The sequence below is a fragment of the Netta rufina genome, assembly GCF_964035555.1.
Source record: "Netta rufina genome assembly, chromosome: 1".
In the NCBI taxonomy this organism is placed as follows: domain Eukaryota; kingdom Metazoa; phylum Chordata; class Aves; order Anseriformes; family Anatidae; genus Netta; species Netta rufina.
Genome location: NC_140123.1, coordinates 20995138 through 21007442, shown reverse-complemented (window position 1 = coordinate 21007442; position 12305 = coordinate 20995138). Strand labels below are relative to the sequence as shown.

Genomic DNA, 12305 nt, shown 5'->3' with positions numbered 1-12305 from the left:
AATGAGTGCAATCCGCTTGATTTCTCTTATTAATAATAGACTAGGTTAGTCATAAAAGAAAGGTTTTAATTTATTCTCCCTTCATAGACAAGTGTCTTTTCAAGATATTCACCAGGTCAGGTGCTAATTTCTTGGCACAAAAAGTAACATCAAGCATCTTGTGTCCCTACACCAATCACTACAAATGCATGAACAATTGGAGTTGCATAAAAAATCTGTCCCTGCTTACACAACCGTAGCTTACTCAAACCTGCATCCACAGAACACCAAAGTGTTTTGAATTCTGCGATGGCAGTCTCTTCTCATATAAGAAGGCAATTAGAGTTTGCTCACTGGACTTCCTTAAGAATTCTGCTTTTGCATGTTGTCGAGGAAAAAGTGAGGTTTTAGAGAACTGAAGATGTTACTGCTTGCTTAGCATCTACACAATTCAGACTAGACGTCTGTATCTAGATGAGAAGGTGGATCCAAGATACCAAATAACTCTTGAGCAATGGAGAGGAGCTGAAAGCAATATCATATATATAGAAAAGCCATGACTATTTCTAGTTGTGGTCAGGAGCAGTAACAGTACTGTAGCAGTCTGTTAGGAAGAAAGCTCAGACCAAAAAATAGGCCTCATCTTTTTCAGCTGGATGCCATTCAAATCCTTACTTCCTCTCAGAGCCAACAAGCTAGAAGGTAGCTGAAGCTGATGCTAGCACCACAACCAAATTAGGCTGCACAAGCCAGTGCTCCTGCCAGGAGAAGCTGCTTGTTTTAGAAGCAAGAAATGCTTAAATTGTCTGCAGACTGTCAGCCAGTACCAGCATCCATTCCCTATACCTTTTGCAAACAAACAAAACACCAAACAACCACCACCACACCATCAGTCCCAACAAAAACAACTACTAAAGAGCAACTGCACAAAAATGGAATAAAGACCAGAACTGATAGAGGCCACAATTAGGACTAAGTTTATTTTGCTTTCTCTCCCCAGTCACTTTTTTTTTTTCCCTCGCTGTATATCACCTCAACAATATCTAAAAGGTTTGAAAAGATTTGAAATTAGACCTTGCTGCTTTCTGGGCAACTGCCCTGGTTTTTAATAACACAAGGAAAACTTATATAAAGTTATTTGCTTCCCACAGAGCAATATTTTAAAGAAACACTAAGCACTCAGTCTTTACCCTCCAGTCTCAAGAAGAAAAACTCTTTATAACCAATTCCAGAAGACAGCATAAAGGTGCCAGTGTCTATTTGTCCTGGACCTTTTAGGGCAGCAATTTCATAAACACTTTTTTTTATTCTTTTTAAATAGGCACTTCTCCTCCTTCCTTATCTTCATAAAGGAAAAAAATAAATGAAAGCCACAAAATCATCACCATCATACCTTAACACTGTTCCTCACAGTTGTACAAACAATTGTACTGTCACAACTGAGTCGTAGTGCACAGGTAGGACTTAGTCAATGCCATCCATTATGAGAAACACTCCTAAATAAATCCTAAATTCTGAAAAGTGAAAACTCAAACAGTCCCCTTTAGCACTTCCCATTGCTTTGCTAAGGGATCTCTTTGCTCCTCATTCTGACAGCAGTCCACTTTGTTCCTAGTTCCATTTTTTGCATTGGGAATTCAGGTATTTAACTCATTTGGAATTACAACCTGAGATCTGAGAAAAACAGTGCTAAGCGATATCAGACTGAAGTCGTCTGGGGTTCTCTAGGCTTCACTTTAAGATGCTTGTACATCATGGAAGTGTTGTGCAATCCTAATACCATGGTAATGATATTGATATTAATGACAACACTAATACCCCCACATGATGAACCTAGAACTTAAAGCTTTTTCATCAGTTGCAGCAATAATGTCCAAAAATATCTACATCGTGCAGAATACTCCAGTTTGGACGGTCAATGTGTCATTTCCTCTGTACATAGTTTCTATATTTCCTTCTCTTTTAGTTATCGGAACACCTCATTTCAAATTTGGCTCCTGAATGAAACCAAGAGATTAAATGAACAGTTTTGATTCCCCAGAAAAAATGCACATTTTATAATCAGCTTTAGTTAAGGTTACTCTGGATGTATAAAACTAAGGTAAATTAGTAAGTGCTCATCTGTCTATGCTCAATATTCCATTAAGTATTTCAGAGATACCACAGAGGTAGGTTTTAATAACTGATTTTAGCAACCTGATGGAATGTACCAGATAGCAGTACGCACTACCAGAAATACAGCTTTAAAAATATCCTGTTTTTTTACCTCTTATTCTTCATGCTGTGGGTATTAAAGGAAAAAAAACAAACAAGAATACCCACCTCATGTGTTTAAGAACTGTTACAACTTAAAACTATTTTCAAACGAGTACTTTCTGTATCTGCAATGCATTTCTGAAGCATAGCTCTGATTCCCCCTCTAGTGGTCATTTGACACAGCTGTTTGGAAATCTGCCATGGTTTTTCAGGAAACAGCCCTATGAGGCTTTTATGCCTGGAAGGCAGGAAACCAGGCTTTAGATCCCTGGTTCCTGGGTACGATACTTGGTTATACTTATTTTAAGTAAATAAATTCACGACATTGCATTTGCAACCAAATTTCTTTTTCTTCTATACAGGTACAACATTCAAGAATTAAATTGCTTCGTGAAAGGAAGAATTTAAAATTGATAGCTTTAATTCCACATCCCTAACAGCAAAGTAGTGTCTCTTCTGTAGTACTCTGATAACTTTGTCAGTAACAAATTATGGCATGCATTATCAGCTATAAACATTTTAAAACAAACTTACTTTTTTTGTCTGAAGAACTACTAAAATCAATGCCACCAAGACCTTCATTAGCAGTACTCGAAGGAGCCGCAGTTGTCCCCAGAGTCAAGCTCAGGGCATTCTGCCCCAGCCCTGCAAGAAACAAACAGAATTTTTGCATTTAAAATACTAATAATTACAACTTCTTTTAAACTAAACCCAAAGATAACCTTGTTTGCAATTTCAGTTCATTTATTACATTTGGATTAAAATATGCAAAATAGATTGTATCAAGTTTCATATAACTCTATAAAAGTATTTTATGTAATTGTTCATGTTACTTGATAACTAGATATTCATCTTCAGTCATCAGCATTTTAAATATCTTTGTTTTGTTTGTAGTTTAAGAAAAGCGTGTTATCAAGACTACAACACATTAATTTTTCCTCTAGAACTAAAAGACAAGAAGTCAGTAAATAATTGAAATGACAACACTAATGGTTAAAAATTTTATTCAGATCAAAAGCCAGCAAATAAGGGGTTTTAACTTCTCCACAGTTAAAGGAGATACTCATGCAATATTTCCTTCTCCTATTTACAATCAACTTTCTTGAGTCAATTATCACAACAAAACTTTTTTAAATGATAACACAAGAAAATCTAAGTAAACTTAAGAATGAGGGACATGAATGACTTCAGACTATAAAAATGAGAACTATGGATAGCAACGCTGTTCCAAACTGTAAAACAAGAATAACTTTCACAGTATTAAGTTTCATATAAAGTAAATCTTACCTTATAACTTAATACAATCAAACATTGAATTTCAACATTTTAAGATAGAAAGGGAAAAAAAAAAAAAAAATCACCTGTTGCTGCTGTGCTTGTATTCTGGAAGAGTGACCCTCCTAAACCTGCTAGGGCTCCTCCTAAGGAGAGGCCTGTGGAAGCAGTTGTAGTCGGAGCAGTTGTACCACCCAAATTTAATGTAAAGCCAGTAGTACCTGCAGAGAAAAACCAGCTTCATGCAGACACTGCATTCAAATACATCCGCAGGCAATCTGAAATAACTGAAGCGTGTGAACAGCATCTTTATTGTAAATAAATAATAAACCCAACCTTTTTTCCCTGCAATTTCCAAAAAACACTAGAGATTTTCAAACCGTAAGCCATTTTGTTCCATATTATTGCAATCTTCACAAGTCCAAATCTATAGCAAACTTCTGAGACTCTCCCAGAATGCCAGAGAATCTAGAACCTGGCATAGGATTTATTTTACAAAATAACGGATCTAACAAGTGTGATTGACTTTTTAATCTTTAAATACTGAAATGCTAATGTTTTACGTTAAGCATTAAAATATTTAACACAAGGAAAATAAAAAACTTCTTATAGATAGTTTGAGTCTTCTACTGAAATTAAGTACTGCAGCTTCTGGCAGAATGGAGAGGACTAAAGTAGAGAAGGAGCACAGAAGGCACGAACAACTGGGCTCACATGCAGACTCCTAGCGTTAAGAAAAATTAGCTCCACTCTTAATTATCACCACATATGTTGTAGTTCAGCTGAGTAAAGTATGATGGCACGTATTTGCCAGTACAAGATCTACACTGGAAAAAAAAATCTCATTTACACTACTAGTTAACTATTTCATGCTGTCTATAACAGGTAGATATAACTTTTCAGCTGCATAAGTAGTAAACTTTCAACATCCAGTGGGGTTAACATTAATTAAGATGATTGTTTCATGTGACAAATCATCTACTGCTATCCTTGTAATTATATGCTGCCTAAATTACAAGGTGTACTGTCCTCTATATAAAATAAACATCTGAATTGGGACACCCAACTTAGAACTAGTAAAGTCCAACGAATCTTCTTACTGAAGTACCACAGCATTATGCAAATGCTAGAATAAAACAGAGCATAGTACAGTTTTACAATAAAGTTATACTGTAAAAAGACAAACCAAAACATTTTCCTACCTGCTGCAGGAGTCGATGTAAGAGCAGACGACAGCGATAGGCCACCCGCTGAGGTAGAAGTAATAGATAAAGCAAATGGTGTGGCTGAACCTGCAGGTTTGTTGAAACCTAAACTAAAGCCTGTGGTAGCTGCTGATGTGGTAGCAGGTGTGCCTAGAAGAAAAGCAGAAAACACTTTTTGGATATTTTGTTTGAGAATGAATACTCAGTCTCATCTTCTACGCTAATCCCATTTAATTGCCACTAGCACCCCAGCAGGCAAGATCATTTGCAATAAAGTATTTCCATGGCACGTCAGATAAATTTCAAAGTTTACATTAATTTCAAGAAGGTATGTTTCCTCAAAAATTCTGAACAATCCAAGGGGCTTTAATTTTGGAACACAGATAGAGGTAATGTGCAAGCCAGCAGGAACACACATACCCCTTCAGTTTATGAACAAGAAAATTATGTTATTTCCTCAGATTTTGCTTTTGAACACTTGCAAAGCAAAGCAAATAAAGCTTCTACTTCCTGCTAATTTCATGGGAAGAATACATCTTATATTCTGGAACCTGCATTCAAAGAGAAGTGTGATACACAAACCAGAGTAACAAGGCCAATAAAAACATTGTATTCTCAGTAACTGCTGTGTGTCTGTTTTCAAGGTCATTTCATTCACCAACTTAAAAGAACTGACATTTGCCTGCATAATACTGACTGCCACATATGATTACACATCATGCTCTGGGTCAGCTGCTCTTCCCTTCTCCTACCCATTTCATTCACTTCTTTAACCACTACCATTTTCCCCTACTTATTCGCAACAAGGTTTCCAAAGTTCTTGGATACCAGTCTGTCTGGTAGCACTACCCCCTTGTCCTCTCCTCCTTTCCTCTCTCCCCCCTCAACAATTCCAGCTGTTCAAATTCAAGGTCAGTTCTGATGTTTCCAAAAAAAAAAAAAAAATCTGAAAACACCCACATATTTCTATAATTCTCATGACAGCTGAAAATAGGGATTGACGTCATACCAGAGAAACAAGAGCAATGTATTCCTCAAGTCCCTTCCCAGTTCAACTCTGCCCTTCTGCTAGGGGAACTAACAAGCAGAGCTGTTCACTCAAAGTTCCTAAGAACAAGAAGCTCTGTATGAAGAATTCTTTGATAATGGATTCCACTTCTCTGCTGAAGGATGACACTGATGATTAGGGGACAAACACAAGTCTAGCTTTTCACTATGACCACTCTTAGTGTTGTGCAGGAATGGAATAATCCTTTAGCTCTACTCTGGCTTGCAGCCGACCACAATTAACAGCAAGGAAAAACCTCACACAACAGCTAACTTTCTACAGTATATGAACACAACAACTTTTTTTCACTGCTGTATATTCATTAACATCCAAATTAGGTCCTTACCTAGCGTCAGTGCTGTAGCAATGGTTGTTGCTGTTCCTGCTTTAATAAAGAAAACAGAGTCAGAACAGTAACTGAGAACCACCGAGCAGTTATCCTAATAAAAACCATGAACCAAAACATGGAAATAACGTAACATGTAGACCATTATACAAACTTTTACATATTATCTTGAAAACAGAAAAAACATAACATAGCAATCACTGTTTGTGAGCACCAGCAGCATACAACAAAGTATAAGTGCCATTTAAAAACAAACTTTTCTTTATGAGAATGTGTTAAGAGTGAAGCTGACATTAACACTGCAGCACACCAACCTGTTTAAATTTCAAATAAATGAAAGTAAACAAGATCTATGGAGACTGATAATGCTCTCAAGTATTTTTTAGCCATATGGCTGTATGTAACACTGACACACAAAACAGATTTACAATATGATGAAGAATATGTGGAGCAAGCTTCTTCAAATTGTTGTGTCTTGGCTCAGGGTTTTTATCCCCACTTGTAATTTAAAGAGATAATTTTGAACAGTGCTATGCCATTTCAGATTTAAAAAAAATGATTAAAAGTTCAAAAGACAGCATCAAGAAAGAAATCACCCTAACACAGACAAACACAGTAATACACAGTAATAATAATTATTAGAAATAATAAGGATTTATTTATTATAAGGGAATTTAAGAACCAATCTGTTCATGCAGAAGTAGAAAAAAATAAAATTTTCTCCAAATAAATTGGAGCTAAAATAAAATTCATTAAGTTATGTGTGTGTGATGGCTGAAAAATAACTAAAGTCTGAAAAGGTTCATTATTTTATACTCCAATTTTTAGGACTTCTGTAAGAATTTCTGCATCTATAACTAGAGAATTTCTGTAATTTCTACATCCAAAAAGTTCAAATTTAAATGATAATTTAGAGTATTCTGGATGACGATGAGTTTCCAGAAAACATCAGATTCAAATTCTGGCACAATTTACACATACGCCCAGATACAATTTTCTGGCAACCGCATTTGCGTTCACGCATCATTGGTGCTCCATACTTCTCAAATAACAGCCTTTTAAAACAGTCTGTGAAAAATTTTTAAGAAAAGAAACACAAAATGACATAAGTAATATTCTGAGTGTAGCATTCTGTGACGTAAGTAAAATTCTGTGTGCCATAAGTAACATATATGTGGTACACGTACAAAATGTGTGGTACATACACATGGTAAATTTATTCACTGTTCACTCAAATTTGTGCTGTACAAGAACTTTTTCTACCTGTGCTGGTGCCTCCTAGCGTAAAGCCAGTGGTTGGCTTTGATCCAAAAAGTCCGCTCCCAAAGCCCACTGATGGAGCTGACGTAGTTGCTGTAGCAGTGGAAGAACCCAGAGTTCCAAAATTAAGTCCACCTGTTGAGCTATTACAGAACAAGACTGTTAGCAATTATTTTTTCAAAAGAAAAAATCCAACCTCCCCTTATTTCTGTTTCTTTCCCACACCATCATTGTCCTGATCAGTCAGAACATAGCCAAGCAGGACAGTCAGGGCTTGCTATCACCAAGGAGGAATCCGCCTCCCTCCCTCTCCTACAGCTACTGCTTCCATGATGCTGACTCCAGCATCTGTTGAACTCGTTGCTACCTGCCTGATACATCTCGATAAACCAGCCAAAAACTTGCCATTTAATTTCCTATTATTTCCCCTGAACTACTGGAAGTGGAGAACAAATGCTAGAGCCAGACCAAAGATGACAAACCACCAGGAACATCTTTTCAAAGTAACTTACAAGCCCAGTTCGATCCCTCTCCCCAGAAACATCAACCAAAGCTACTTCACTCTGAAGCAATAAGCACGTAGACAGGCATCTGATCACATCAACAGCACAACTTGGGCCTGCCTTACCACCGAGAAACACAGATACAAGAATTAGTTTTCTAACGAAAACGCTCTCCTCTTCCACACACCCCAACGGCAGGTGATCCATACCTATGCTTTGCACACTTTCTTTTCTGAAAGCACACTGTGCAGTCCAATCCAACCAGTGAAATAAAATAAAAGTCCAGAACCATTTGCACAGCTTAAGGGGAATAGAATGGAAAGAAAGGAGAAACTCAGAGCCCAGCGATCACAAGGAAAATTAACAGCTGTTTTTTTCTTTTCTTTTTTTTTTTTTTTTTTTAATAGAAACTTCATGGCAAATACAGGCCAAGCCACGTTTTGCAGAGAATGCATTAAGTTATAGCACAAAACACGTGGGGGATTACAGTTATCTGTAACCTGTGAAATCACAGGTGCCAAGAGCCAGATGTGTCTAAGGCTTAAGAACTTTAATTCTTAGACTGATGAAAGATGAGGTGAGTCATTTATTTGTAGTAACTTCTGGCTTCCATTTTGAACCCCTTGGGAAGCTTGAGAAGTTTTCTTGAATTTAGACATTTTGTATAGACTACAGCAGTAGCATTGAAATAAAACCTAATTTAGGTTTCAATGCAACAGTTGTTACAAACTATTTGAGGTTTCAGATGTGCAATATTCTCTCATTGTTCCCTCTTTTCTTTCTGTATGAATGCAACTTCTCTGCGTAACAAGAGCCGATCTTTAAGAAAAAGAAGGCTATCATAGGCTTCTACATTAAAAGTCGGCAGTATCTACACCCTGGCAACCTGGCAAGTCTAGTAAAAGTTGGTGCAAGTTCTAAATCTGGGTGTTGAGTGATCCTTAAAGGTAAATAATTCAGGAAACAGGCACCAAGAAGGACAGAAGGACAAAACCAATCTACTGTCCAACTCCATAAGAGCCAAAGTATTTCATCTTTCTTTACTCTCAGCATTTCAGCATACCAAACTGCAGCAGCATGACTTAACTGCTTATCACCCTATATATATATACAACATGATGCTTCTTTCACTGGTTGCAAGCTTGCTTCTCATCTTTTCCCGGTATAGGCTAAGAGGATTTTTCAATTTACTTTTTTCATGTTTCAGCAGTCCAGTAGAAGAAAGCTAAGGTCCAAAATATGCAATTCAATACAGTGGGACAAAAAAAAAAAAGAATAAAAAAGAAAAAAGAAAAAAGAGAACCAATAACAAAACAACAACAACACCGTAAATAAAGTCTATTTAAATATGAATGAATATAGAAGTAAACCATGGCAGTATGAGAAATCACAGACCAGAGTATTATTTACTCCCTGCAGCTGGGAGGATGAGGAATTCAGCTCACTTAAACCTCAACTCTAACTTCAGAGCTAGAACAACGCACTTCACCGGGCTAAAGCATGCTATAGAGAATACTGACAAACAAGAAAGACCTTAAAAACCTCAACTGCTAGCGGTTTAATGCAGGAATTACATAGGCTGCCATACCATATAGGCTTTATGCCATCAGAATATTACCTGACAGGCCACGCTGCTCGGTAATACTTATGCTTGGTCTAAAGAGCAAAGCCCCCTTTCTTCCAGCACCTGGCAATGCTGCCTCAGCTGAGAAGAGGCCCAGCTTCTGCTTACAGTCTCAAACTGGTTCTGAAGCAAACCATCCCCCAGGGATGTTTTGGATTCTTTTACAAACCATCCAGCAGTGACAAGGCCTCTTCCTCTGTGATACTCCTTGACCAACAGCCCTGAAGACTCATCCTACTTGTAGAAATAAATATATCAATAAAAATGCAGAGTATCATATTTGCTATTAAGTAGCTTCTATTACATTTTTAACTTACTTCTTATGGATTAAAAAAGGCAGCCAGAAGAGAGAAAAAAATAAAACAACATTCAAATTCCATGGGTAGCGTGTACCATGTGCAAATCAACACCCTGAAAGAAATTATCTTGTTTCAAGCAGTATATTTAAAATAGTGCTTCTGAATAATGCAGGTTTCCTATGATTAAAATTAAAGTTTTTTCTTTTTAACAGGCATGAGACAAAAGCAACTTAAATTCTTTCCAGAGTTTACGTAAAAGCTTCACTGTGGGGAAGAAAAAATGCACACAGGAAACAAAAATATCATTAACCTGTCCTGACTGGACTATTAAGAGTATCAGAAGAATCTCAGAAGACTTGCCCCCTCCCATATGGGCTTCCAAAAAGCAATGCTGCCCTTTAATCCAGAGATACTCTCTGATCCAGATGTTGTTCCCTTCCCACTAATTCCTGCCAAGTCCTACAGATAGGTATTTTGAAACATACCTACTTCAGGTTAAGTAGCAGCCCTGCCCATTTCGTTTACATTACTGTGATTTTTGCCTGATAAGATTTGGTAGACCTCCAAAAATTTGGAAAGCGGCCCAAAGCTCCACTGTAAGTATCCTAATCTTCAACAGAGGCATAACAGCAAGCAGGTCAGGAAGAATACGGGCTAGTGCAGCGGTGTGAAGAAAAAAAAACAACGCTATTATTCTGTAAAACATGAATATTGCATTTAGCACAGAGCCTGCTATATCACGTGCAGATCAAAGCCCAGCACCACAGTTTCCTTCCTACTACAAGACACAAGCACCAAATGGAGGACTGTGACAGAAGGGAACTTGGAAATAACTTAGAAACAGACCCGGAACTTGGCGTTTGAACATCACACACTCAGACTGTGCCACACACACCTCCTCAGGCCGCTTGCTTACGGCTAGGCACGTGTGGGATTCATCTTTTGTGTTCAGGATAAAAAAAAAAAAAAACACATCTGGGCCAACCATCCCCTACCACCACTGTCACCCACTGAGCCATGTCCCCAAGCACCACGTCCAACCTCTCCTTGAACACCCCCAGGGACCGTGACTCCACCACCTCCCTGGGCAACCCGTCCCAGTGCCTGGCTGCTCTTTCTGAGCAGAAATGTCTCCTCATTGCCAACCTGAACCTCCCCTGGCACAGCTTGAGGCCATTCCCTTGTGAGAAGAGCCCGACCCCAGCTCCCCACCCCTTCCCTTCAGGCAGTTACAGAGAGCAATGAGGACCCCCCAACCCCCCCCAGCCCTACGGGCTGCCCCCCACCCACTGTACCCCCTATTCCCCCCCCCCAACACCCCATGCGCCCCACCCGCTGCCCTACAGGGGCGCGGAGGTGGCTCCGCGTTACCTCTGCGTGGCGGCTCCGAAGGAAAACCCCCCACCACCTCCTCCACCTCCTCCTGCCCCGGCTGCGGCGGCCGTGGCGGAGCCCAAGGTGCCGGCGCCGAAGGAGAAACCCGCGGACATGGCGGGGGGGGGGGGGGGGGGGCAGCAGCGGGGCCGGGAGGGGGGCGGCGGCGGCGGGGCCCGAGCCCGGCAGCGGCTGCAGCGGCCACGCTCCCTCCGCGCGCCCGCCGCAAGGCACCACGGGACGGCGGCGCCCGGCCACGGCCGCCCTTAAAGCGGCGGCGCCCGGCTGCGGGGAGCGCCCCCCCCCCCCCCCACAGTTATCCCCTAATTTAGGAAATAACCGAGCAGGCAGTGTGATGTATATAGCATTTACTACAGTTTTTAAGGTGCTTTATCGAGTTTTTTAGTTATTTATTGTATAACTGCTGCTCTGTGGTGCGTGTTATTGCGTTCTGTTACTGTTGCCCATAGGTTCCCGCCTGCCGTTCCTCACCAACAAGCACACACGAGTCAGAATCCACATAAAGATCTTTTAATTAAATAATATATAATAATTATAACTCTACAAAGTCAAGAATCAGCCCCAAACTCTTTCCAGTCCCCTTCTGCCAGGGAGTAGTACATTGGAACAGGCTGCCCAGGGAAGTGGTGGAGTCACCATCCCTGGAAGTCTTCAAAAGACGTTTAGATGTAGAGCTTAGGGATATGGTTTAGTGGGGACTGCTAGCGTTAGGTCAGAGGTTGGACTCGATGATCTTGAGGTCTCTTCCAACCTAGAAATTCTGTGATTTTGTGATTCTGTGACTACAAGGGAGTTTCCCTGTGGGAATATAAATGTTGTTTTTGCGGTTACGCTGTTTAGGAGGAGGGAATGTGGTGCTGAGATGTGCTTACAGCGATAAAAAAGTTTAGCAGGCAACCTTGTAAAATGCAGATAACCAGACTCCTTAAGACAATTAGGTGAAAATCACAGTGTCAAGTCAGATAAGTGAAGAAACATTACCACTTTGAGCAGTAAAAATATTCAAGGAAATTTGAAATTTAACAGGCCGGCAGCTGAAGGCCATGCATTGTTTGTGAGGCATCAGATAGATTGTGAACCTGGATTAACCACTCAGTGGGGAAACAGGGGAGGGT

At 39.7% G+C, this 12305-nt stretch overlaps 1 protein-coding gene across 2 annotated transcripts in view; it reads right to left on the bottom strand.

The window, feature by feature from the left end:
• Positions 1-11299, bottom strand: part of NUP58 (nucleoporin 58) — a 35961-nt gene extending 24662 nt beyond the window's left edge. The window contains exons 1-6 of one of the 2 annotated variants that reach the window (XM_084295951.1): positions 11167-11299; positions 7373-7512; positions 6110-6148; positions 4713-4865; positions 3597-3731; positions 2770-2880 (exon numbers count right to left, since the gene is read on the bottom strand). In XM_084295951.1, coding sequence (XP_084152077.1) covers positions 2770-2880; positions 3597-3731; positions 4713-4865; positions 6110-6148; positions 7373-7512; positions 11167-11285 — 697 coding nt within the window. In that variant the 5' untranslated portion in view covers positions 11286-11299. The remainder of the gene's footprint in view (positions 1-2769; positions 2881-3596; positions 3732-4712; positions 4866-6109; positions 6149-7372; positions 7513-11166) is intronic. The other variant, XM_084295952.1, reaches the window with a different exon arrangement.
• Positions 11300-12305: the final 1006 nt, after the last annotated feature.